The sequence below is a fragment of the Lipophrys pholis genome (assembly GCF_963383615.2).
Source record: "Lipophrys pholis genome assembly, chromosome: 18".
Lineage (NCBI taxonomy): Eukaryota > Metazoa > Chordata > Actinopteri > Blenniiformes > Blenniidae > Lipophrys > Lipophrys pholis.
This window is the reverse complement of record NC_137646.1, coordinates 23,288,824-23,314,703: the sequence shown is the minus strand read 5'-3', so window position 1 is coordinate 23,314,703 and position 25,880 is coordinate 23,288,824. Positions and strand designations below refer to the sequence as shown.

The 25,880-nt window shown below is 43.2% G+C and overlaps 1 protein-coding gene across 1 annotated transcript in view; it reads right to left on the bottom strand.

Annotated features, from left to right (window-relative positions):
* The window catches only part of col4a5 (collagen, type IV, alpha 5 (Alport syndrome)), a 45,444-nt gene that overhangs the window by 9,581 nt on the left and 9,983 nt on the right, over positions 1 to 25,880 (bottom strand). The window contains exons 2-36 of the mRNA XM_080486594.1: positions 13,315 to 13,371; positions 12,520 to 12,609; positions 12,323 to 12,367; positions 11,965 to 12,009; positions 11,813 to 11,875; positions 11,284 to 11,337; positions 11,165 to 11,191; positions 10,423 to 10,503; positions 10,152 to 10,214; positions 10,031 to 10,066; positions 9,888 to 9,929; positions 9,701 to 9,793; positions 8,969 to 9,022; positions 8,733 to 8,789; positions 8,016 to 8,060; positions 7,873 to 7,926; positions 7,740 to 7,781; positions 7,312 to 7,405; positions 6,440 to 6,730; positions 6,260 to 6,349; positions 6,057 to 6,127; positions 5,188 to 5,379; positions 4,928 to 5,096; positions 4,399 to 4,596; positions 4,217 to 4,314; positions 3,198 to 3,348; positions 2,994 to 3,110; positions 2,488 to 2,655; positions 2,207 to 2,296; positions 1,973 to 2,119; positions 1,770 to 1,868; positions 1,612 to 1,701; positions 1,355 to 1,494; positions 1,156 to 1,282; positions 48 to 227 (exon numbers count right to left, since the gene is read on the bottom strand). Of these exons, the coding sequence (XP_080342720.1) occupies positions 48 to 227; positions 1,156 to 1,282; positions 1,355 to 1,494; positions 1,612 to 1,701; positions 1,770 to 1,868; positions 1,973 to 2,119; positions 2,207 to 2,296; positions 2,488 to 2,655; positions 2,994 to 3,110; positions 3,198 to 3,348; positions 4,217 to 4,314; positions 4,399 to 4,596; positions 4,928 to 5,096; positions 5,188 to 5,379; positions 6,057 to 6,127; positions 6,260 to 6,349; positions 6,440 to 6,730; positions 7,312 to 7,405; positions 7,740 to 7,781; positions 7,873 to 7,926; positions 8,016 to 8,060; positions 8,733 to 8,789; positions 8,969 to 9,022; positions 9,701 to 9,793; positions 9,888 to 9,929; positions 10,031 to 10,066; positions 10,152 to 10,214; positions 10,423 to 10,503; positions 11,165 to 11,191; positions 11,284 to 11,337; positions 11,813 to 11,875; positions 11,965 to 12,009; positions 12,323 to 12,367; positions 12,520 to 12,609; positions 13,315 to 13,371 (3,460 nt within the window). The remainder of the gene's footprint in view (positions 1 to 47; positions 228 to 1,155; positions 1,283 to 1,354; positions 1,495 to 1,611; positions 1,702 to 1,769; positions 1,869 to 1,972; positions 2,120 to 2,206; positions 2,297 to 2,487; positions 2,656 to 2,993; positions 3,111 to 3,197; positions 3,349 to 4,216; positions 4,315 to 4,398; positions 4,597 to 4,927; positions 5,097 to 5,187; positions 5,380 to 6,056; positions 6,128 to 6,259; positions 6,350 to 6,439; positions 6,731 to 7,311; positions 7,406 to 7,739; positions 7,782 to 7,872; positions 7,927 to 8,015; positions 8,061 to 8,732; positions 8,790 to 8,968; positions 9,023 to 9,700; positions 9,794 to 9,887; positions 9,930 to 10,030; positions 10,067 to 10,151; positions 10,215 to 10,422; positions 10,504 to 11,164; positions 11,192 to 11,283; positions 11,338 to 11,812; positions 11,876 to 11,964; positions 12,010 to 12,322; positions 12,368 to 12,519; positions 12,610 to 13,314; positions 13,372 to 25,880) is intronic.

The window sequence follows — 25,880 nt, the reverse complement described above, 5'->3', positions numbered from 1 at the left end:
GGAATCAAAATAAATATTCGGGCAACAGGCGGCGCTGGGTTCCATACCTGGCTCTCCTTTTATTCCAGCAGGTCCTGGGATCCCATCGCGACCTGCCTGACCCTTGTCTCCCGGGAGTCCGGGGCCTCCTGGTCGACCAGACTCTCCCGGTCTTCCTGGAGATCCAGAGAGACCTGGGCCACCGGGTCCGCCATCAAGACCTTTAGGGCCGGGGATACCAGGGGTGCCTGCCAGGAGAGGGGGGGACATGGCTCAGTGTGTCAGTTCAGCACTCACAATAACCGAAAACTAGAATTCAGTTTATTCTGCTTTATTATTACTGGTGCAACTCAACCAGTCTAAAACCCTGAAGTTAAAATCATTAATGTAGATCTAAATCTATATCTAAAAACCCTGATGTATGTTTATGCCTTTTAATGCTTTTTACCAGAATGGTTGATGCCTGCTTTAATCAGATTTTATCCTTCATTTTATCCTCACTTGTAGCATTTAGAGATTTTTTTTTTTTTAAATAATCACCACTATTATTATTATTATTATTATTATTACGTTTAGAACTAAATTTATTGTGGAAATAGAATAGAAAATTGAATTTTTGTGGGAAAACCATCAGTATCGCTGTTTGAAAATCTAGAGCCAGCTTTGACTTAAAACCGGCTGCATTGCTCCGCCCACTGTAATGGTATTTTTCTGACACACATATTGATTCCTTTGCATTTCTTCCAGCAGTGTGATGCGGCAGCTCAAATTCTACGACAGCTGGGAACATTAAGGAGCGAATCCACAAAGATTTGGATTTTGCTGATGAGTTTTGTGAGGAAAAGCGCTTAAACATTTACAATAGCATTCATAGTAGTTTATCTAATCAGATCTTATCAAGCAGTTGCAGACTATATATATATATATATATATATATATATATATATATATATATATATATGTATTTTAATAACTTAAAAGCTAAAATATTTCCATTTATGTTAAATACAATTTCAAATATGGAAATTAAACTTTATTATTTAAATTGAAGGAAACCTTTAACCACTCAGATAAAACTGATTATTTTTATTTTTTACTTTAAGAGAGATCAGATCAGATCAGATTCCACTGAGAAAAGCAGCTGTTTTAAGGAGTCGTTGTCGGATTGACATCTACCTTGGAATCCTGGAAGTCCGGGGTCTCCTTTGGCTCCGGGTCCTCCTGGTAGACCAGGGAGACCGGGTCCTCCTGGCGTTCCTTTCAGTCCTGAACTTCCTGGGAACCCGGGCTGGCCTGGCTCACCCTACCAGACAAAATCAGTGTAAACCACTAAATCTGCGCTTCTTTCGAACAAAAAGGTATTTTATTCCTGCACCTTGAATCCAGAAGGTCCGGGTGGTCCAACACCAGCAGAGCCTGGTTCACCTTTGGTGCCAGGGAAACCGGGTCCTCCTGGTTGTCCTGGGGATCCTGATCTACCAGGACCTCCAGGTAGACCCTTCTGTCCTGATGGTCCTGTGGTATCCATGAACAAAAGACGTGTGAAAGTGTTCGTACGGAGCATTTTCTCATCAACTCAAAGGTCCCGGGTTTATAAAGTCACTGATCTGATTGTAAACAACGTCGACGCACCTGGGAAGCCCATCTCTCCCATGTTGCCTTTTGGTCCTGGACCTCCAGGACCACCTGGACCTCCCGGGATGCCCGGGTCTCCTTTAGGACCTACGCAGGATGAAGAAGGCGTCAGCACGTTGATGACAATGTGTGATAATGTGGGAGCGAACTCATACCTGGCGGTCCCGGAACTCCGGGGCGCCCGTCTGCTCCTGGCACTCCTGAATCACCGGGGAGTCCGGAGATTCCCTTCTGACCGGGAAAACCTGATGAACCTGCACAACACACACACACACACATACACACACACACAGTTATACGACGTGAAGCGACAGTCAGACTGAAGTTGCACCGTGGTGAGAATGCTTTTTAACCGTACCTGGTAGTCCAGGCTCTCCTTTGGCTCCTTTGATGGTTCCTGACGGGAGACTGGTTCCTGGGAGACCTTGGACACCGGGGTCCCCCCTATCCCCTTTGCTGCCGGGACCACCCGGCGAACCGTCTCTACCCGGGAATCCAGGTTCGCCTGTTGGAAGAGGAGAGGCGGGGCTTCACTTTGTGAGTTTCATCCATTTCATACATGAACAGAATCAGAACTCCAGAGAGAGATTACCTTTGGAACCTGGACCACCGGGCCCTCCTGGGCCTCCTGGTCCTCCAGAGGGTCCTGGAGATCCCATAGGACCGATGTCTCCTTTGGCGCCTGAAGCAAGTCGAGCGGCAAAGAGACGTCAGAAGAGAAAGTCAATAATCATTCAGCTATAAGGTGCTGCTAACTGAAGGCCCATTAGATCAATAATCAACTGGTCTTATTGGGGGGTAGCCAAGTAATCTGACACGTTCAACAGTTTAATGGTCGTAGTTTGACATCAAAGTCCTGAGAGAGCGTCGTACCTGAAAGTCCTGGAACGCCATCTCGCCCAGGTCCACCTGGCGGTCCCGGGGTTCCAACTGGTCCTGGGGAACCAGGGAAACCGGGAGTTCCTCTGTCTCCGGGCAGACCCGGGATATCCAGGCCGGGCGGACCGGGGTCTCCCTTTGCACCGTTTGCTCCGGGGTAACCTGTCATGACATCATCATCATCACTTCATTTTCCAATTAAAACTAACTAGGCGCCTTTCGCATTCAGATAGTCCGGGACTCAGTTCGGTGGCGGTCACATTGACTTTAGAGACCGGATCAAACCGCCTGGAAAATGTCACGTAATTACACCAACTACTGGTTAGGGGACGCTGTCACCTGAAAAAAAACACCGACCAGAGAGGAAGTATAGAACAAACGCATTGATTGGTCCGGACCGTAGTGGCTAGGCTAGTTAGCTCTAGCTAATGTGTAGCCACAAACAGCTAATATTGATATGCTACAATTAGCACAATTCACTCCACTGTTGTGGGTTTTACCTGGTGGTCCCATCTGGCCCGGAGGTCCAATCGGGCCAGGGTTCCCTATCCCTGGCCCTGGGCCTGAGTCTCCAGGCGGGCCTCTGGCTCCGGGTATTCCAGGTATTCCAGGTTCACCTGGAAAAGAGACATCGGACGTCTTTGGAGAACTGACAAACCAAGAAATGGATTGTAACATACGGCCTCCTCATTCTGGAGAAATACCTTTAGATCCCGGACCGCCATCAAATCCTCCTCGTCCTGGGGAACCGGGGCCGCCTGAGAATCCAGGATCTCCCTTTGGTCCGGGGAAACCTTTAGATCCAGGTACTCCTGGTAGACCCGGAGGGCCGGGAAGTCCAAAGCCAGGCTCACCCTGTGACACAAACACACGGAAATATAAGAAAAACTAATGGTGCTAATCACAGAGAAACATTTTTTTTTTAGTATTTCTAAAAGCATAAACACCATAGAGTTTTGCCCTTTACCCTTTTGTAACACATTTTCTACTTCCAGTTAAAAATACGAGAAAAACTGCAGAAACACCAACCCCAAGTGAAAGTATGTCTATTTAAGCATGCAACCAAGAAGTCGAGCAAGTAGTAGCGCAGCGCAGTAACATTATTATAACCTTGAGGAGGGACTGAAGTCTCTTGAGAGAATCTTTTCATTAGATACAGTGATTTACCGTATTTTCCAGACTATAAACCGGTACTTTTTGAACCCTGCGACATAAACAATGACGTGGGCTAATTTCTGGATTTTTAACGGGTTAATAAGCTTCATGGCGCCAAATTCTACTTCCGCCTGTATCTGCGCTGTTTCGAGCGTCTCTGCTTCTCCAAAAAGTGATATTTTTGTCTTCCTGACTTTTTGGGGTCCGGTCTTAGGGGCTGGAGCTGACAGCCCTGGGTGATGCGTTCACGTGCATCACGTAAACTCAACCTGTGCTCCGTGGCTGATCATTATAGACAAGTACGGCCTATATATGTAAGAATTGTTTTTTGTTTTTTGAATTTGGTGGGTGTGGCTTATATTCAGGTGCACTCAATAGTCCAGAAATTACGGTATGTGAGTCCTTGATGAATTTTACACCGCTGATTGTATAATTGCCGTGCGTAATATAGCTTTTAAAAAAAGCTGTGTGTGTTTGGTCAAAAGGAAAGAGGTAAACTATATTATATGCATTTTTTATTCATGAAAATTCACAGAGTCCGCCTTTTAATGATTATGTATCGTCCCACCTTAGATCCAGGGAATCCCGGTTGGCCGGGGAGTCCATCCACTCCCGGCCTGCCTGGTCCTCCAGGAGTTCCTGGCTGACCAGGGATACCCGGGAATCCTGCACGAGGAGACAGGAGGAGAAGGTGAGTGAAAACGTAGAGCGAGACGAAGGTAAAGCCGACGTACTCTTCGTTGTGATTACCTTTAGAGCCCGGGGATCCTGGGAGTCCGATGCCCGGGAGTCCGGGATCACCCTTCGCTCCCGGTGAACCTGGGAAGCCGGGCTGTCCGGGCTGACCCGAGGAACCCGGTGAACCAGGCAGTCCAGGCTCGCCGTCCCGCCCGCTGGGTCCGGGTAAACCTTTCTCTGCCACCGTCAGGCCCGGTTCGCCTTTAGTGCCTGTGTGAGGAGAGAAAACAAACAATGGATTTTCTTTGATCTCCTGTATGAGGTGCCTCTCCCATCTGCTTTACATTGGAATTTTTTTATTTTTTTTTATTTTACTCGGAAACTGTTAACGTCCCAAAATCTAATCGACTGGTCCTTGGATGATGACAAATCAACCCTGAAAATTTCATACAATTCAGGTGAGTAGTTTTTGGGAAAAGTTGGTAAAATACATACAAACAAATCAATAAATAAAAATAAAGAAATACGCGCAGACGAAAACATAGCCGTCTGGGCCAACTTTCGTTGGCGAAGGTGATAAATCCACACACTGTCTTCTTACCCGGAGCGCCAGGACCTCCAGGTCTTCCTGAGACACCCTGGACACCTTTCTCTCCAGGAGATCCTTGAGGCCCAAAGCCAGGAGGCCCCGGGGAACCCCGATCTCCTGGGATACCGGATGGACCTGGATCACCGGGTGGACCTCGCTCCCCTTTGACAAGCAAGGAGCCCTATTGAACATAGTGACACACACATGAGCCTTTTCCATGGAGGGTCAACAGTATGAATGAATGAACGAATGAATGAGTGAAATCCTCCTACAGAAGCTCCTTTGGGCCCGGGAGCTCCGGGGACTCCGTCCCGACCGGGTCGACCGTCTAGGCCAGGCAGACCGGACGGCCCCGGGAAGCCGCTGTCACCCTTCTCCCCCCTCACGCCGCCGATCGTGATGGCGTCACCCGGGTCTCCTTTCTCTCCGGGGAAGCCCGGAGGACCTTGAGGACCGGGCGCGCCCTGAGGGGAGACAACGATGACCATTATTCACATTTTATTTAAATAACTGAATATAATGTAAGCAGAACAAACACATGTGATAAAAACACCAAGTAGTCACCATGCGAAGGTTTAGACTTCAGATTTTCCAGTGTGAAGTGTGTGTTTCGGGATTCTGTTGACGTGATGACGGCACTCTGAGCCACTGAAAACGCAACTTTTTGAAAACGGTCTCTCCATGCAAACTGTGGACAAGCCAACTTTTTGAAACGCTGCTACACCTCACGCACATCGCATTACAATAGATGAACAATCAGAACAATGTTTGCCTCCAGAGAGTTGTGACTCCCAGTCCATATTCTCCTGGGTCTTGGTAGTTTTATTTTGACAGTCACCGTAATAACAGTCCAACTTGGTCGTCTGTCCAAAAAGAAGTCTGAGTACCCGCACTGTTAATGTTTAGAGCGCATTGATTTCTGCCGCATGTGTGTGTGGTTTCCTCACATAAACAAACAAGAGCACAGACCAACTCAAAACGAAAACACAAAAATTATTCTTTTACTTGAATTGTTGTCGTGTAATCAGGGCCTGAATTGTCTGTGGGTGCGTCTCTGTGTGTCTTCAGTTCTAATGGACTGAAAAGATCTGAAAAGTTTTGACGATGACTTTTCGATCAACTGAGAGAAGGAAGCACTCACAGGTATCCCGCCACTGCCAGGAGATCCTGGGAAACCTCTCTCTCCTTTGAATCCTTGGGGACCCGAAGATCCTTATGAACCAAAAAAAAAACAACAACCAGAAAATATAAAAACACATTTTAGTTCGAAAATCGGAGACGATTATGTCTGATTTTGAGCGTTCTGGCTCAAAGGCAACAAAGGAAAAAGTTTGTCGGCGTTACCGGGGAATCCTGGCTGTCCGGCAGGTCCCGGGGGTCCGGGGATGGGGTTTCCTCCTCCGAAGCAGTTCACACAGGTGTCGCCCTTCTCACCTGCAGCAGCACGGTAACAACAGGATTGTCACGCTGTACATGTCCGTTTTAATTTGACGTCAAACGTCCTAGAAGGAAGCAGCCCCTCACCCTTCTGGCCCGTCTCTCCTGGGTAACCCCTGTCTCCGACCAGACCCGGACTCCCGGGCTGTCCGGGCACGCAGTCCTGTCCTGAGGTGGAGAAGCCTGGAGGTCCGGGGAGCCCCGGTGAACCGGAAGACCCGGGAGATCCGGGACGCCCTGGTGGACCCGGCAGGGAGATGCCTGGCGGGCCCAGTTCTCCCTTCTGGCCTCGATCTCCGGGGAAACCCGGAGGTCCCGGCGTGCTGCTGCCGCCGCCGAAGCCCGGGATTCCCGGCGCCCCTGGAGGTCCCGTTGAACCTGAAGACGGAAGGAGAGACTCTAATCATCAAAGCTGGAGGTTCTTGACCACAGGGAGAAGTTCTCATGATCCCCCTCCAATACCTCCAGAATAAAAGCCTCAACATTACCTAGAACGGGAACATTTGTTTGTGGAACCGAGTTAGCATCACTAGCATCATAGCTGTTAGCTCATATCGATGCTAACTAGCCTATCAGGTAGCTACATCACTGTGAAACACTGAGCAGGGAGCGTCTCCATGGCAACAGACACTGATCTCCTCCATGAGGTGCCTCTCCTATCCGCTTTGTATGGTTTTGGGAGATTTATTCAGAAACGGTTAGCCGTTAGCATCCCAAAATCTAATCGATTGGTCCTTGGATGACGAAAAATAATCCCTGAAGATTTCATGCAGTTCGGATGAGTAGTTTTTGCGAGACGTTGGTAAAATACATACATACACACAAACCAATAAATAAATATATACATAGGCGAAAACATAACCTTCTCAACCAACTACGTTGGTTGCCCAACTTTCGTTGGCGAAGGTTAAAGATGCGACGGACAAAAGCGGACCGTTTGGTCGAGTTTTGCATTTTACCTTGTGGTCCTCTGTCTCCTTTAGATCCAGATGATCCGGGGAAGCCCGGCTCACCTTTAGAACCGACCCGCCCTCCTGTCTGCCCACCGATCACCTGATCATAAGGAATAAAACATGGAAAAGACAAAAGAAAACATGATGTGGGTGACTGAACGTCATGGAGCCACTTGTCTCCACTGGCACATGAATGTTTTTCTTTGTATGCGTTTTTTATTTTGTTTTTTACCAAGTCGATAAAATGCAATCAAGTTCATTCTGGATGAAATACGAAGAGGCTTTTTTTTATTTTTTTCTGACTAAATTATCAAGGACCTTTCTCCACTGCAAACTGTCTGAACTGTGACTTATTTAAATACTTCTGTTTCTCCCTCCACAAAAAAACAACAACAATAAGATGGTGAGATGAGAACAAAATGTTGAATACACACCACTCCTGGAGGACCCGGGAATCCACGGTCACCTTTAAATCCCTAAGAGGAGAAAGAAGTGTCGGGAGAAAATGACTCTCGGATACCGGTTGAGTAGTTATATTAGAATGCATCATATTCAGAGGAAACGTACTCTCTCTCCATCCCTGCCAGGAGGACCTGGTGAGCCCGAATCTCCTTTATTTCCCTGATAGATACAAACAAAACAAACAAAGTTAGTGAAAGATTTTAAACAAATAAATATAAAATGTGTTGAAACGTGTTGTCAGAACTTACGGGGAATCCTGGAGGGCCTGGATCGCCGTCTTTGCCTGGTTTGCCCTGTAAGATAAAGAACAGTAAATCAGTACATTAGAAATTAGTTCAGGATTCAATAGAAAATGAACTATAAGACTTAAATGCTTTTATGTGAATCTACTTCTTTATACTGTGTTTCCATTTTCAGAATAATGGATTATAATATAAAGCAATACAGTGTAAACACATGGACATATGCTTGTATTTGTATTAACATCTGATATATGGCTTTAGAAATATGTACTGTAATTTCTGGACTATTATATACAGAAATCTATATCAGAGTTGTCAAACACATTTCAGTTAAGGGGTCACGTACAGACCAATTTCATCTTGAGTTGGCAAACAAGTGCCGTAATAACATTTAAATTGTAAAGTTTTTCTTTGTTGTGGCGCAGAGTATATATGTGATGGAAACGTCCAGATTTTCACAAATGTTAAACAAATACTTCAAAATCCAATTCAAATAGTTATTGGGTAGCACTTTTAGAAAGAAGTTAAAGAGAATAAAAACAAGATTAAATAGGTTTTTCCTTTATATACTCTTATTTGAAATAAAGATCATTACAAAGGACAATCAGTAAACATTCTTTAAAATCGGTGTTTGTGAATGTGGAGATAGTCCCACATGACTGTGGAATAAAGATTGCAGTGATACTACAGATCGGCATGTCGATGTGATTATTTTGGACTTACTCGTTTGCCTGGTTCTCCTGATTCTCCCTTATCTCCCTTCTGTCCGCCGGAGGGACCCTACAATGACAAAAAAAAAAAAAATTACATTTAAAACTAATAAATCCATCAGATTACTCTAATTAATCAGTGTCAAACGCGACAAACAATGGATCTGTTTTTATGGGTTACTGGTGAAGATTAAAAGCAAAATAATCATGTATGTATTTGCACATATGCAGTCGACGTTAGATACTTACAGGAGGTCCGGGGTAGCCTGGGTCACCTGGGGCGCCGGGAATTCCTGGGTCACCCTTCAAACACAAAACATTCCTTAAAACAAGCGTTTACATCAAAACTTCTACGTGTTGTATAAAGGATTATAAAATGCATCATTTTGAGGATGAAAGTTGTGGTTATTAGTTTCATATTTGCTAGAACGTATTGATCGATACAACTGTGGCCTCTTGACTATAACTTATGGATGAAGCTCTCTGCTGCCATCCTGTGGACGGAGTGAAAGTTGCATCTTATAGTAGTTCGAATGATCTGCTTTCTTGTGGTTGTGGTGGCGTTTGGTACAGAGCGCCAGACATGACATCTAGCATAAAACTTTCAATTGTGGCCACATATTATTATGTTGTGGCCACAAAATACTAATTTAAGGCCACAAAATATTAATTTCAATCTACAACATATGAATTTGTGGCCATAAATGACTAATTTGAAGTCTCAAATCAGAAATACAAATTATTTTGTGGCCGCAACTTAATATTTCATGGCCACAAAATGCAAATACAAACCAACAGGAAAACTGAGCAGTGCTTGAACCTAATTGGACCTACAACTTTTTTTTAGTTTTGAGTTGATTAAATGGTATGAATGATGGGTGTCTGAACCTTGACAGGAAGCATCAATGTATTTTCCATGCTTTTGTTGTACCTTTCATTTGATGAAATGACTGGTATATAGCACATATGTTTCCAGCTTACCTTATCTCCCCGTTGAATCTCCGTCTCTGGTGGTCTTTTCTGTTCTCCCACTTGTCCTGGAGGACCGGGAGGGCCTTGCAAACCTTGTTCACCCTGTCGTCACACCGGAGAATGGCACAAAATCATCAGGTTTGTAATTACAAGAAGAAAAAACAAACTTCTGTACTTATTGACTCTTCTGGAGTACCTTTTCTCCTTTGGGTCCTTGGAAGTTCAGTCCCATATTTCCCTATTGAAGAAAACACAACAAGGTTGGCATGTTATCTTTTTCTCCAGTTTACAGATGTTTATGATAAATCAGATCAATTAAAAAAACTTGTGATTTCCCACCTTAGGTCCAGGAAGACCGGGCGGACCTGGACGACCCTGCAAGATAACACAAAAATAATCTGTTTAGATGTTGTTGGGCTTTGTTTGATAATATAATGTGCAAGCAGGCTGTTTTGTTTACCTCGTAGCCTCGAGGTCCTGGAGGACCGAGCGGGCCTTGTAAACCCGAAGGTCCAGGAATACCCTGTGGAAACAAGAATAACAATCTGTACAGAGGGTTTCTACACAAACATGAAGCGTTTCAGAATATCCAGATTTATATTACTGCATATTCAAGATCAAATGAATGATCAAGTGTAAATGAACAGAGGTTCGTGGGAAATTTCCACAGTTTAAAAATTGCTTTTTTAAGATCTCAGTTTGAGAATTTTTTTTTAAAATAAAGTCCTTACAGGAGCTCCTGGTAATCCGGGATATCCTACTGATCCTTTTTCTCCGAAGCGGTTGGTGGAGATCACGTCACCGGGGTCTCCCTGAAGAGGGGCAAGACAGAAGAAAATGAAATGCCAAAAATGACCATCACAACAACGATTTCTCAGAATTCCACATAGTTTTGCGATTAATTCAAAATACAAATGGAGAGAAATGTCAAAGCAGGTCAACTGATATATTTGACTTGACTCAGTTTCTTTGAGAGGCAGACAAAAGAAAAACAGCACCACCTTGTGGCAAACTGGAAAATGTCACTTCAATATTCCATTCTATTTATTTCTCGCTTTTATTTACCTCCAAAAGGGACGGGATAACTGAAAAACCTGCACAGGTTTCAATAATTGTCAGGCTGACTAAACTTCAACTTAGAAAGTTTACCAATTATTAAAATCTGTTCCACATTTCCACTTTTCTTTGGACGTTTACAACATTTTTCACCAGAAGTTTTCATTTAAATTGGATTTATGTTGAGATTGTACTTATTTTGCTATAGTATTTCTTTGGTTTTTATTGAAAATATAGACACTGAAAGAAAATCGTCCCCATTTCATCTACACAGATCCTTTTGGAGTCCTTGAATACATCTAATGTGCATGCGGCTGTGCGGTGAAATCACTACAAGCACATAAAATCCTCATCAACACGCATCTCAAGCAATCAATCTCAGTCATACTCGCTTAACCTGCTCAGCACCACACTCACCTTTGACCCTGGAAGACCAGGCGGGCCCTGCAAAGACGGAAAAGAAAAGCAACAGGATGAGGAGATAGAAGAGGCGATTCTGATCAATGTGGTCAGGAGTTGATTCTCGGGTGAGTTACCGATAGTCCTTGTGCTCCGGGGATCCCGCCGCTGCCCGGATAACCCCTCTCACCCTGAGGGAAAGGATGAGGTTAATAATAGGAAACAATAACAAGAAGAAGAAAAAGTAATGAAATCAAGGAAGAATTTTATTCAATCAATTGGAAGTGAAAGAATGAAGAAGACCAAAAAAAGCAAAGCAGAAAATGAAGAATATATGAACTTTGTGGCTTTAGGAACAGAGGTTGGACCAAAAAGTCTATAGAAAGTAGGTAAATAGATTAGGGGGGAGCATATAAAGGGTTTATTTGATCATTTAGGCTTTTTTTTTTAGACAAACAATATGCAGGAAACCTACTGCAGAAATCAAATTTCTTACTAATTTTAAATATAAGTCAGAAAATATTCTAATACATGTAACAATAATAATTATTTCAATTAGTTTTGCACATTCCAGAAGACGTGCTTATCAGGTAGCCTATTGCTGCTAGTCTTGAAAAGCACGAATTTCCAAATATTACAAAGGTTCAAAGGTGTTTAATAACGTACCTTAGTCCCGTTGCATCCCGCCACTCCTCTGGGGCCTGGAGGACCATCCTGCCCTGGAAGACCCTGATGAACAGGAATCCAACAGCAGGTTTAAATGCCGGGTTTTATTTATCTCAATGTTTCAAAGGAATTGTGGATGTCATGGAACTCACCGGAAGCCCCGGGGTTCCTGGAAATCCTGGTAATCCAGCAGGCCCCTGTTAGGAAGGGAATAACTGGAGTTAGTCATGTTAGAGTTTGAATGTCTCACACGTTTTACATACATGGAAGACTAAGATGAGAAATGAGGACATCTGCTGGCCATAAGTAGTATTACATCCTCCTTGATGCTGCAATAAATTAGATAAGTACATCTAATGCAATTAACAAAAGGACCAGAAAGCAATGAAATTCAATAGTTTGAATTATGAAAGAAGCAATGAAACATATTATTTCCCTTTAAACATTAGAAAAACTGTATTAAAATGTCGGAGCTCTAAATGAGAAAAAGACAAAAAAGCCATCACTTACTCTGATTCCTTTTGGACCAACCGGTCCTAGAAGTCCATCACTTCCCTGAGGGAGACAAACAAGACAAAAACAGTTGACATCACATTCTGTTATTGCCGCTAGAATTAGATTCATCCCGGTCCAATCGGGCCGATTAAGACCTGGTAACAATATGTGAGGACCTGCAGAGGAAGTCCAAGCACGAAGCGTTCACTTACCTTTTCTCCTCTCTGTCCGATTGGCCCCTCGGGTCCGGGGAACCCCGGGACTCCGGGCTGCCCGGGGAGACCTGGGAAACCCCTCTCGCCCTGCACACAGGGACAACGGTGAGCAAACTGAGGAAACTGCTCTGACACGTTCACAAGCATTTTTAAAGTGAGAAAGGTTTTGCATGTATTTGTCACACGTATATCACATTATTGCTTTTGTGATTCCTCTTCTGTGCCTTCATGTCTGCTATTGTGCAGCTGCAAAACGACCCACTTCAGCTCAGTGGGGCGAACAACAGCTATAATCTTTTTAAATATTTGCAAAGCCACGGCTTATGTGGTACCCTTGAGCAAAACATTACCATTTTTTCCCCGACTGTATAAATTGCGAATTAATGTTTAACTCATGACCCATTACAATGTTGCACCAAGTGTGAAATACTTTCACTTCTTTGTGTTTCTCCGCGGTGTAATGCCAGGAGCTGCCATGTGAGGCAGTATCCTACAAAGTATTTGTCATGTATTGAGAGTTAACGCTTCATAAACAGGAGCCGAGTTGTTGAGTTTTGCTTCAGGCGTTCATAAGTTTCTTTCTCGACACCGTGACGACTGGAAACATAAAGTGAAGAAAGGTTTTCATGGCGATCATAAAGCTGAACTTTCATTCTTTTGACATTCATAAAATTGTAATTAATAAAAGAATAAATTGTCTTTTTTTTTTTTTTTTTTTTTTTTAAATCTTAATTTTTGTCTTGAACCTTCAACAATGTGTGTCTCTGTCGGTTCGTGTGACACTTCACTGACCTTGGTGCCTTTCACTCCACTGCAGTCACATTTGGATCCCACACATCCATGGCAGGCCTGTTGGAGAACCGGAGAACCAGACATGAGCACGTTCTGGTTCCACTTTTTAACCGAAACATCAATACAGTAATAAACAATAATCAGTTATTATCCTGCCAGGTCTACAGAACACAAAGACTCATCTTGATGAAAGACCTTCAATCCTGCTTTTCTCATCCAATGACTCATGAGTAACTGGTAAGTGGTAACTAGTAACTTCCCACTAGGGAAAGAATCTCTGTTGGACTGGTGGAACTTTGACACCCCTGATGTAAATGATGAAATAAATAAGTCCTATAGAATAGAAATACTTCATTAACATTGTGTACAAGGGAAATGGAGAGCTGCTCCTCTCACAGTGCAAATGAACAAAAACACATAATGTGTAATATAATTTTTAAAAATGGTGTAATATAGCAATAAGTTCCAAGTAGTGCTCAAATATTGTGCAAATTCAAGGTTACAAGCATTTTTAACTCACGGTGAGTTTTAGAGTTAAACTGGTTCTATGGTGAGATTGCACATATTTGATCAATAATATTTATATATTTATATACAGATTTGCAGTAAAATAAAGGGAAAGATTCTCGAGTTATAAATAAATATATAAAAAATTGTATGCAAGGGTGAATTATGCATCAGATTCACCATTTAAGATCAGATTGAAGTTGCTATGACCCTGGATCGAGGTGGGGAAAAAAAACTTCTGAACAAATGTAATGAAAAAGAAAACATCATCGACGAATAATCAGCAAACAAATGGGGAGCGAACAAAAGGAAAAGAGCAGAGATGCACTAGAATGACTTTGACAGAAATGATGTTTAAAGATTATCGCTTCTCAACTGTTTGTCCAAAAGAAGGGTCAGGGTGACCTCTGCAGGTCAAAGCACACCAGCAGAGGGCGCTGTGTCACCACACGCTCAGGTCTGAGCTCAGTTCATTCCCACAGAGGAGGAGACGAAGGCCTTCCCTTGTCCTTCAAGTGTGTTTGAGGAAGGTGCAAGGTCAACGAGATCCAAACAGCCGTCTAATCTGAACCGAGGGACGCTGATGTTCCAAAACACTCTGCGTCTTCTCACCAAAGCGTCTTCTCACTCTCCCTCTTCAATGGGAACCCAGGAGCGAGAAAGAGACACCGAGGAGACGGTGGGTTAAAAGGAAAAACCGAGAGAGGGAGGAGTGGACGGAGGGAGTAGGAGTGCCAAGCCGCTGATTAACTTTTCCCATGACTGTTGACACAGCAAATGCCAGGCGGGCATCCATTGCACGCATGCCGGGCAGCCAGGTTGTGAGAAAGACGGGCAGGGATGGAGCGCAGGACGGAGGACGGACAGTCCGACCAGTCAGCATTCCTCCGTGTCTGCAAAAACCGTGGTGTGTTGGTGGTTTAGTCATTATTCGCTCACAGAAGCACTTCGGCAAACTGTGCATTTGTATCGTTTTGCAAGACTGGGAAGCCTTGCAGTGTAATTATCCGATCCCGTCTGGGAGCCATACTGAACTGAACATTTGTCCATTCATCCCTCGCCAAAGCCGATTCCAGCGCCTAGTTTGCAAATGAATGAAATCAAAAATAAACCACAAGCTGGCTTCCTGATAAATAAATGAATTGGAAAGTTTAAAGTATGAAATTCCCTCCCGGGAGGACCAATAGCAGCCACTTTATATCAGACCACCTCCCACTGAGTATTTACATGCGCCATGCAAACAATCTGATGCTCCTGCATTGAGTTACAGTCTGTATTTGTATTTCACCATCTTTTGGCGAGAAGATCACGTTTCCCACTCAGACGCTTGAGTTGAGTGGAAATAGTAAGATACCGGGCATGTAGAGGAATTCACTGTATTTAGAATGAATGTGAAATGAAATTGGTTCATACCGAAAGTGTCTAGTTAGAATTCATCTTTGGTTTTCCTTTTGCTGAAGGAAATTCAATCTGAAGACTGAGAGTCATGAAAGTCAAATTTTTTGAAGCAGGATCGGTTTGAAAAAAATGTGTTTTCTTTAAGTCAGGGGTGTCAAACTTAAGGATCGGGGGTCAAATCCAGCCTGCGGGAAGATTAACTTCAAAGATTATTAATGAAGTTGACGCCTCCGCTTTAAGTCATTTTGGCAATTTGTGGGATTTTTTTATCATAGACATACCAAATAAGTTTTCAATTTTTAAACCATTGTATCAGAAATATTGACAAAACTCATGTCGTTCCACTATTTGACCCATTTTTAATGTGTTCACATGTATTTCATTCTGTGTTTAAATACGCTGCATTTTGCACCGCTTCAGGAAAACTTGCGGACACTTGTTGACTGCATGTGACCGGTGTTTATATCCACATATCGACTGAGTGCGTACATGCACATGTGTTCATCACATATGTCACATTCCTGTGTGGATCTACGTGTGTGTGTGTTCAATGTGTGTGTGTGTGTGTGTGTGTGTGTGTGTGTGTGTGTGTGTGTGTCCGCAGTTATAAACCAGGTGTGAACCGCACGGCCTTAAAATCCTCTTTCGTCGAGCAGATCGACGTTCTGATAGAACGTCTGAGGCTTATCTGCCTTCCTGTGCAGATCGCAGGCAGAAGCAAGGCGCCGCTCACAGCCGGGGTTGAGAGTTTGATTCCCGTTGTCGAAACACGCAGTAGTTTTAAATGTTGCTGGTTGGCAGGACGCACGCAGCAAACTGTTACCTGGACAAGCGAGGGGTCGCCGCCTGCACACAGCTGCACACTGGCAGTCGTGTGTGTGTGTGTGTGTGTGTGTGTGTGTGTGTGTGTGTGTGTGTGTGTGTGTGTGTGTGTGTGTGCAGAGGTGTGTTTTCACAAGCCTTGGATCTCCAAATTAGTCTCTGGTCTGCTTCAGCTCAATGCAGTCTGCTCTCCCACGCCCAAGCCTGCAGCTCTTCAGCTCTCCACTCCACATCCATCTTTTTTCCCCCCTTCTTGTCGTCTATGCACTCATCCCTCTTTTCCTCACCCTGGTTCAACCCCGAAGAGCAGGACGGAGCCGCCTTGTTCTTGAGGAACTTGGAAATGCATCACGAGAAAGTTAATTCAAATGCACCGCCCGACAAATTCATCGGCCGACTGTAAGCCAAGAGAGAATAATCAGCCAAAATTTGGCCGACTGACGCCGATGCTCATTTATTTTTCACAAAATAAAATGCAGGGAATATGCTGCATTTGTGTTATGTGTTCCAGTAGAGGGCGCTCCGACCCCTTCATATCATGCTCCAGTCAGTCGCCCCACAGCAGAGTGAAAAGTGAAAAACTGACTGAAGCAGTTTACCTCAATGATAAGTTAACTTGCCTGTAAAATTAACAACAATTCAAATAATTTCCCATGACCTGCCTCGTTGTTTCACTCAAGCTTGACCGATATGCTCGCTCCGCTGCAGCCACGTTGACCGGAAGACGCCATCTCATCATTACTAATCGACGCATTTACGTCGACACATCACCTCAGCACTGAAAATTTACTCAGCCATTACATCGTTTAGTATAATTGTTTTTATCCACTAATATCGGAATTGGCCTCAAACAATCGGGCCCTACAAACCATAAGGCAGAAGACTTTTTTTTCCCAGATTAGCAGTCCAGGAAAAATAGCATCAAGATTCCATTTGGCTTTTACATTGGCTGATGAAATCTTCCGGGATTATTTGTCATCATCCAGGAACTAATCCATTAGATTTTGGGATGGAAAAGCTCCTGGAGAGGTGAGATATGTCCCCTGTTGTGAACACTAGAGGTCAACGGTGAGCCAACAGTCAGGGCTGCAGCAAAGAATCTGCCGTTAGCCGCCCGCTAGCACACTGCTAACTGCGCTCCGGAGTTAATATCTCGATTCGGCAAGTATCCAGAACCAAAAATGTGAGTGCGTTGACTCAGGTAGTGGTTTATCTCTGTGCCCCCGCTCTGCGTGTCGCAGGCTAGTTAGCATTGATATGAGCTAACGGCTAACATGCTAGCAATGCAACCTGAGCAAAGAAATGTGGCGTTGGCGAAGGGACGTGTTCTACCGAGTGCCCGTTCTAGTATTATCTTTAGTTGGAAAATAATTAAGTCAGTGTTTACCCAAAATGGGCCTTTACTGCTCCGAATACACAGAAATTATACTCAAATGTTTTCTGACCGTGGTAGAAAAACCAGAGTACTTCCTTCAAAACGCTGTTAAACTCCGACTACAACTGGGAACGTTATCCCAACAGTAATACTTTCAGCATTTATACCTTGTGAAGCCTTTCCTCGATAAAAAGAATTAGTTTTAAAAAGCAGGTTAACAGACAGTCGCCGCAGAGCAGCATCAACCCGCTTTCTGAGTCAGAACTCTGCTATCCGGCCCGTATCGGACTCCGTCTGCTGGGCTGGCGTGATGGAGGGAACGGGCTGGGTAGGAGGAGAGCTAAAAGAGAAAAGAGAGAGATAGCGAGGAGAGAAAATATCTGCAGTTCACTGACCTTCCTAAGTGGATTACATGCCCCGTCAGTGCCGTGGGGGCAAACGGGAGGGTTAGGACAAACAGCAGAGACACGCCGCATTTAGAAAGATGATTCACTCCAACGCAATCGAGCCTTTAGTCTTTTGCCAGTTTAACCAGATTCGTCGTAAACGCAGTCGGGCATCGGTCGTGTTCTTCTCATGCTCCTCCAGTCCTGTTATTAGACGTCGCCTGCCTCAACACACCTGATTTATAGACGCACATTATTGGCTTCTGCATGTAGCGATCTGTTGATTTCAATCTGGTGCGTTGGTGCAGGCTCTTTTATTCAGTACGCTAGTTTGAACATTTTTCTCAGGGCCGTCCGGGTTTCTCCTACGGTCCAAAAACCTCTGGGGTTAACTGTTGCCTTCAAATTGCCTGGTTTGGGCTGAATCGGGCTTATTCACACTTGTTTTCTTTCTGTTGATTGATGAGCGCCATTATTTTTAGCAGTGTTTTTTCTTTTATAAGTAATCTTAATAACCTTATGAAATTTGGCTGCGTGACTTAAAATCCAAGATTGTGCCAGTAATTAAGTCCCCAGTTATTCTCAAATGCAGGTTTCTTTTTTTTTTTTTTTTTAACTGTATCAGTAAAACATGCAAACTCCACACAAGTGCTCACAGTACTAACCACTACACCATTCTTACCAGCAGGACATACATTTTTTTAGTAAATATATCCAGATATAAGACATCATGGCTGCACATTTGCAACGTCTGCTCTGAACATGTGCTTTAATGCTCACAAAATAATAAATCTCTTGCATAAATCAAGGCATAAGAAAAACTGTACACTAAATCAAATCATGTCAAAAAAATATATATTATCAACTTTTAAAAAAGTTAGAAAAAATGATTTTTTTCACATTAAAAATACAATAAAGTTGTTTTCTTTTTAATGAAAACAGAAGGTGTGTCCAAAGTGATGCAGAGGGCAATCCAGGTGAGGATGAGGGAGGTGACGAGGAGGAGAGCGGAAGGCATGTACCCGAGGATTAGACTGGCGAGACTGGAATTCCCCCGCTCATCAAAGACCAATGATTAGGACACGTATAGACACTGCCCTGCCATGAACACACACGTGCATACAGGCCGACGCCACACACATGCTGCAGATACACAAACACGCTTGTAAAACGGCACGCACCAGGGCGCGGGGACTGAAAGGTCATCTCCGTACTTCTGGGCATCATTAATACAAACAGCAGGTGAAAAACCCCTGATTTCAGCATGAATAATGTGCCGGGTGATTGCAGACCAACAACACGAGGAAAGCTCCAAGAAACCCGATGTAACCTTCATCATCTGTCAGGATTGATGAGGCGCTCGTCCTTCGATCAACAGGAGTTTAGCGCAATAGTAACACAACTGCAGCTCTGCATCCATTTTCACAAGAGAAACTTTAGACACAATTAACTACTGTACTGTTAGAAACTGGTAGAAATAGTGCGGTTAAATTGCATCACTCAAAACATTTTTTGTTGCATAAACACCAGAGGTGTCAAACTTGAGGTTCGCGGTTCAAAACCGGCACGCAAGAGGCTCCAATCTGTCCGAACCACCATGCATTTATCTAAAAAATAAGCATTTGTAAACGTGGGTTTGTGAAAACATGCAACACTTTTTATGGACATTTCACTGTATTTTGCACCAAAATGTTTAATTAAAATTAGCTTTATGTCGAGATTCTAGTCATTTTCAGGACATCTACTTTGCACCACAATAAAGAAAACCTGTAAAGTTTAAATCTAAAGGTCACTATGGCACTATTTTATTACTCCAGGTGAAATTGGTCTGTATGTGTTCCCGAACTAAAATGTGCTTGACACATGTGATGCTGAGGCAACTGATGGAATTACTTAAAATGCACCACAGTAACAGTAATACTTTATAAAATAAGAATTTCTAGTAGTAAAGATAAAGATTTTTTATATTTTTGGGCTTCACGGTGGTTTGCACTGAGCTCACAGAGGGCGAGGGTTCGGCCTCTTTTGAATAAAACGCACAAAAACTCAATTATGGCTTTAAGTGTAGCTGTGGATGTGTGTTATTATCAGTAAACAGGGGTTCACTGACACATGTCATAATTTGACCCTAAACAAAACAAAGAAGGGAAACCCAGAAAAGGACACTTGAAGCAGAGAACCATGATGCATCGGTGTTTCATGTGTGTTTACGGAGAATCGCTCCCACAGCGCCAGACCACCGATTCCTTTCATCGCAGCCAGACAAGGTGCTGAAACTCCAAGAGCGAAAACCAAACCAAATATTTTCACTTTGGGGAGAAAGAAAGTAAAAAAACAAAAATTCAACCATGTGTGTTTTGACTCGCTGGCTCTTTGGAGGAGGAAGACCCCCCCCGAGTGATGAGGCAAACACACACACACACACACACACAAACGGAGACATACCATCATGCCACAGTGCCGGTCCAGGAATTCCATTGATATTCCTGGGAATCCTACCCTTTTTTTTTTTTTTTTTGCACCGCAATTTTCATTCCTCTCTTCTCTTTTCATTTGCTCTAATGAATGTTGACCCCTGTGACCTCCCACTGAGAGAAACCTGCAGCGCTGCTGACCACCGTCTCCACACAAGAACACAAACGTTTCAACTTTCTGTCGCTAAGATGCCGTTTTCAGATTAAAGTTTAATCCATTTGATCTGGAAAAGTTGCAGCAATGACTTTTCTTTTAAATATGAACTCAAATAGATGTTTTTTTTTCCTACAATATACTCTAAGTGGATTATTTATAGTTTAATTAAGTTGCAGCCGAGTTCACAAATCAACTTCTATCAACCTGATGAAAGTTAATTATACTTTTTTGTAGTATTTGTGGTATTTTTTTGAAAACAATATACATCATACCTACAATCTTATTCCATCCTCTTAAAATTTAAAGTAATTCTTGAATCTTCCCAAAATTTTAATTAATATTAAAACCATTTGATTTTGTGAACATTGTGGAAACTGAAATCCTTATTTATATCTACACTTATCTTGTAGTTTTACTATATATTCAATAGTTTTTTTCTGGGAAATGTAACATTAAAGTTTCATATGGATTGAACACCAATGCAATTCCATACTAGAGTAGCTTTCATCACTTGTGTTGTTCACAAGTGATAATTAAGTGATACGAATGTCCAGGACTCTTTCCACTTCTCACCATGTGTAGAATCAACTAAAGATAGTGAAATCAATGCAACTTCAACCTTGTTCTTGAAAGAAAAGGTCATTTATGCACAGAAACCAATAAAATGTGCATTAACGGTAACAGTGCTTCCTGGAAAAAGCTGCCAAGGCCGAGCTGCCAAGGCCAAACAGCTTGTTCTGCAGCGAGCTGGATAAGCATGTTTTCTGTAAACAAAAACTTCTGTGTCACAGTATTTAAAAAGAGACTTTAAGTGTCAGTTCAGTTGGAATGGGAATAATTCAAAGACACAATGATAAATCAATTGAAGGAGCAGATGTCTTGTGTCTTTGTGTCTTAAACGTGTAGTGAAGTCACCAATCTGCAGCCTGAATGAGATGCTTTAGTTGTGACGACCTTGCGTTGCGTGAACAGGTCGAGCTTTTCCGAGTGAACTCAAGCTTTTTGAGGGAGTTTTAGCAGCAGCCTGCAGAGATCACTTCGACACACATCTGTAAAAACACACCTGACCTCCAGTCGCACGCTTTCATATCCCTGCGTTTTTTTTTTTGTTTTTTTTTTCTCCTTCGGGTTGCACACAACCATAAAGAAAACACGGCGCTCCGAGTCGCGCTTCATAAGAGTGCAGGTGGAGGAGGTTCATTCCAGCACTCAGCAGCGCCGCAGTCTGTTTGTGACAAGCAGAAATTTACATTTCCTTCATTCTCAAAAATGCAAACATTCTTCGGGGATGTGTTTTGGGATTCCTTGAAAGTTGCTCGTGGACACGGGATTTTAATCCAAACAGGGCATAAGAGAGCGATGTAAACACGTGTGGCGAACTTCTTGCAGAAGATATACTGTATGGGAAAGCTTCACACAGCGGGGGGGTGGATGGTCGTTCATGTGGCGAGAACAGATGCGCAGTGAAGTGGTGCAATAAATCAGTCTCTTTCAAAGAACACACATTTTCTGTGGTTAGAGACACAGAGTCACTTATTAGTCAGTTACAGCAACTTTTAAATCAGGCCCGCTTGACATCATTTACCCAGAGACACTGCGATTGTTGTCAAAAGGTCTGCCTCTGTTTAACTATTAAGATAAAGTCCACAAGAAATTAGTGGAATACATTCAGTGCTTAATATTAACGGAGTCCACTCATCTTAATCTTCCTGTTTTGGATTTGCGACTTCTTTAGGAAAAGTCACACGGCGACTCATTTCAGGTGAATTGTGCGTCTTCGCAACACCAACTTGCACGGTTACGTTGATATCCAACACAAATTCTGATGTCAGGGACGGAGAACATTCAAAAGCCGACTGAATAACAGCTTCAGCCGACAACAGGATCTTTAATCTTCCCGTCCCTCTGGATGCTGCGCTGGGTTGAGTGTTGAAAAAGTGAACGAGGTAGTCAGAAAAGATGGAAGGAAGGTAAGCAAATCTGTAGTTGCCCTGGTGCCAATTGGTTATTAAAGCCTTAAAACTGTTGATTGTAGTTGGTGCAACTGTTAATTTTGATGTTTCTTTTAGCTTAGAAAAAAAAAAATGCTGCTTTTCTATCACCTGAGTGGCTTTTAATCATATAAATAGAAAGATCAAATCTAGAAAAGTCTGGACATTTGGCAGATTTTAAAGGAAAACGCTGCCTTTGTCAGAAGAAGTACACATCCGTTTCAGCTCTTCTCAGTTCTACACTTAACTAATGAGAAACTAAAAAAACTTCAGGATGTGCACATGCATGTTTGTAAACCACATCTTAAGAAAAAGTCCTTGGATGAAAAGGTGAATGGGTTCAATCCACCTCACCAAGAGGCAGGACGGCCCGGCCCGGCCCGGCCCAGCCCAGCCCGGCCCGGCCCAGACCGGCACTGCACAGGCTCCAACACGCTCCGCGGCTTTCTTCCTCTCTCTCCACATACATCACCACTTGGCACGGTGCGTCGTAGCCATGAGCAACAAGAAATTAGAGAGGGGAGCGGCGGCTTGCCAGGTGAATACCTGGATATGTGTAGCCCGGGGACAGACGGAGGGGAGGGGAGGATGAAGAATGAGTGACAGAAGTGAAATGTTAACCAAGAAGAGTGAAGGGGGGGGCTTTGTCTATATGTTTTAAATTCAGACAAATAGAGTCATGTATGATCAGGTTTACAGAAATAAAACTACAATTTGCAAAAAAAACTAGTAAAAAAGAGTACAAGTGGTTTAAAAATGTCGAAAAACCAAACCGTCTTTATTTTATTTTATTCCTCTTGTTCGCTCCCATCAATCAAATATGTCAACCAATATCTAAATAAATTCCCATTCAAAATGTAATAGGCTGTAACAAACACATAAAGCTAAATCCTTGATTTTTTTTTGCATGAACGCACATTTCACAGCACATTTGTCCAAATCTGCATCCTCTAAAAGAAATCCCTGCCTATTTCTCTGGAGGTACGTCCAGACGCACCTCATGTTCTGAACAGCACAAACACCTCAGCTGAAGCACCAATCCAAACAAATCGCTGGGACATCTGTGTAAACCTCCAGGCCGACTGCAAACCGCTCCAACAAACCTGCACCGCTGTTTGGATGAGCTGCAGCCTAACCTTAATATTTAGCCAGGGACTTACGCTGTAGACAAAACAAGATAGCGCTGCCCATCGTGATACTGTCGCTCTGAGAATGTGAGACGGAGGCGAGGGAGAGGCACATGATCCCAGGGTTTAGCAGATCAGGCCTCTGCACTCCGTTAACTGCTTCGGGCTCAGAGTCAAGCTCCCGGGATTTAGAATCAACTCTCTTTATGTGCGTCGGCTGTTTGTCTTCCTGTTTACGCAACATCACATGAAGCGGGATTCGGACGCGGCGACCAAATTGTGGGGAGAAAAAACTAATCAAGTCACATCTATGGGCAGCCATATCGAGTCACGGTGTCGTCTGCAGTTGTACATTCTCACAACAGACCGTAGTACTTGGAGAGAAATACCAATATGTGCACAGGGAGAACATGTAAACTCCACAAAAAGCCCCCAAACCCAGACTGGAACTGGGGATGTTCTTATTATGAGGCAACCATAATAACCACAACACAACAAAATAAATCAGTGGCGCAAGACATCCACACCAACTCATGCTTTGATTTGTAAATATGCAGTTCTGCTTCCTCGCCACAAGGGGGCATAGCGCGATTGGAAAGCTTAACTAGTTTGACATTTTTTTTTATCAAAACAGTGTTTACTACTTTAATGCAATGCTTAAACTGAACCTAAAACTGTTTCAAGTACATGAAAGTGCAAAAGTAGTACAAACCCTGAAATAACACATATATCCAATGTTACAGCTTTGAGACTCTTCTGATTTGTCCTGTTAAATGGACCCTGGGTCTGCTTCCTTTAGCTTCTTCTCCTTCGTTTCTTTAAAATATTACATTCCTACACTGCACATAATAACATTTGCAATGTTCATATTTCTTCATGGTAATTCATTATTTTAGTATTAAGACTGACCGAAAAACAATGCAAATGTTTCCTGGATGAAATTTCCATCTTTTAACCCAACATGAAACAAGAGTTTCATGACATATACTGCAGCTTATTCAGACATAAAAGCGGCTTCATCTTACATTAAAGGTTAAATATGGACTACGTTTTTCCAAAGATTCCCTTTGGGCCCATATTAGCTGACTGCTCACGTGTAAACAAAAGAAAATCTTGTTCCCGACTCCAAATCTGCGAGAGAAAAGTGGCCCCCGAGTCAAAGATATAAGTTGCTTGTGATTTACATTTTCCAACCTGACAGTGGTATTTAGCTGCAGTTTGATCTGAAACATGCTCTCTCTTGTTTCTGCAAGTGTCTGATGAGATCTTAAGAGGAGGCAGGCCACAGCAGGTCCCTGCCCTCCCTACATGCCTCCTAAATATCTTCTCTTAAATAGCTGCTAATGAGAGCGAGGCGCATTCGGAGTGCGGCACCTGGGCGGGTGAAATTTCGGCGGTAGGGCTGGGTCGCATGGAAGGTTTTGCATAAAAAGATTGAGAGGAAGCAGAGTGACCTCGACCTGAAGACGACAGACAAAACTACCTGAAGTACAAGATGCCCCTTCCTTTACTGTCTGGGAAACAATGTAAAATCAAAATGCAAGCTTTTCTTCTGTCGTCCACCAGCTTCTCTTTCCTCCTCCTCCTCCTCCTCCTCCTCCTCCTCCTCCGACAGATGTCTGATATCTCCTTGTTGTTTTGACCTGCAGGGGTCTGTTTGTCCAGGAGGCGAGGAATGACATGCATTCAGGCGTTGACGCTGGATGCCAACTACACAGACATGCAATAATAATAAAAAAATAGTCTCATCTTGAACTACACTTTACTTTTCAATAAACCTGAAAGCAAGCGAACATTCACACAGACGTGCGCAGAAGGAAAGACAAATTAAACGTTAGTCTCTTAAAAAAAGAGAAAGAAAGTCCCAGTTGGAGCTCTATGAACATTAAAGGGAGAAAGGTGCATGGAGATGCAGATATATTTTGTAATTCTGACCTTCACAACCAAGAGCATGCATTATTAAACAATATCTGAATATATACACACGTGGAAAACTAATATTATACTATGTCCTCAACCTCTGTCCTCAATGTGCCTAAATAAACCCCAAAAAACCCCACAAAAACTTTGCTAAAACACCCTAAAATACTGCATCATCGTGCACTTCCATCTAGTATGCAGGTGTTTCCCAACTTTTATCCAATTACTAATGCTGGTACCAACATCTGCACATCCTAGTATCCTGAGTCGTGCTCTCAAACACATTTCTGTCAAACTTTGACCAGATTCACTGAATAAATCCGATTCCCTAAACCCTGGAAACATTCAAGGTATTGATCACCAGTGGATCAGGCGGCTTTATTTTTTTGATGACTTCTCTTTTGTCATT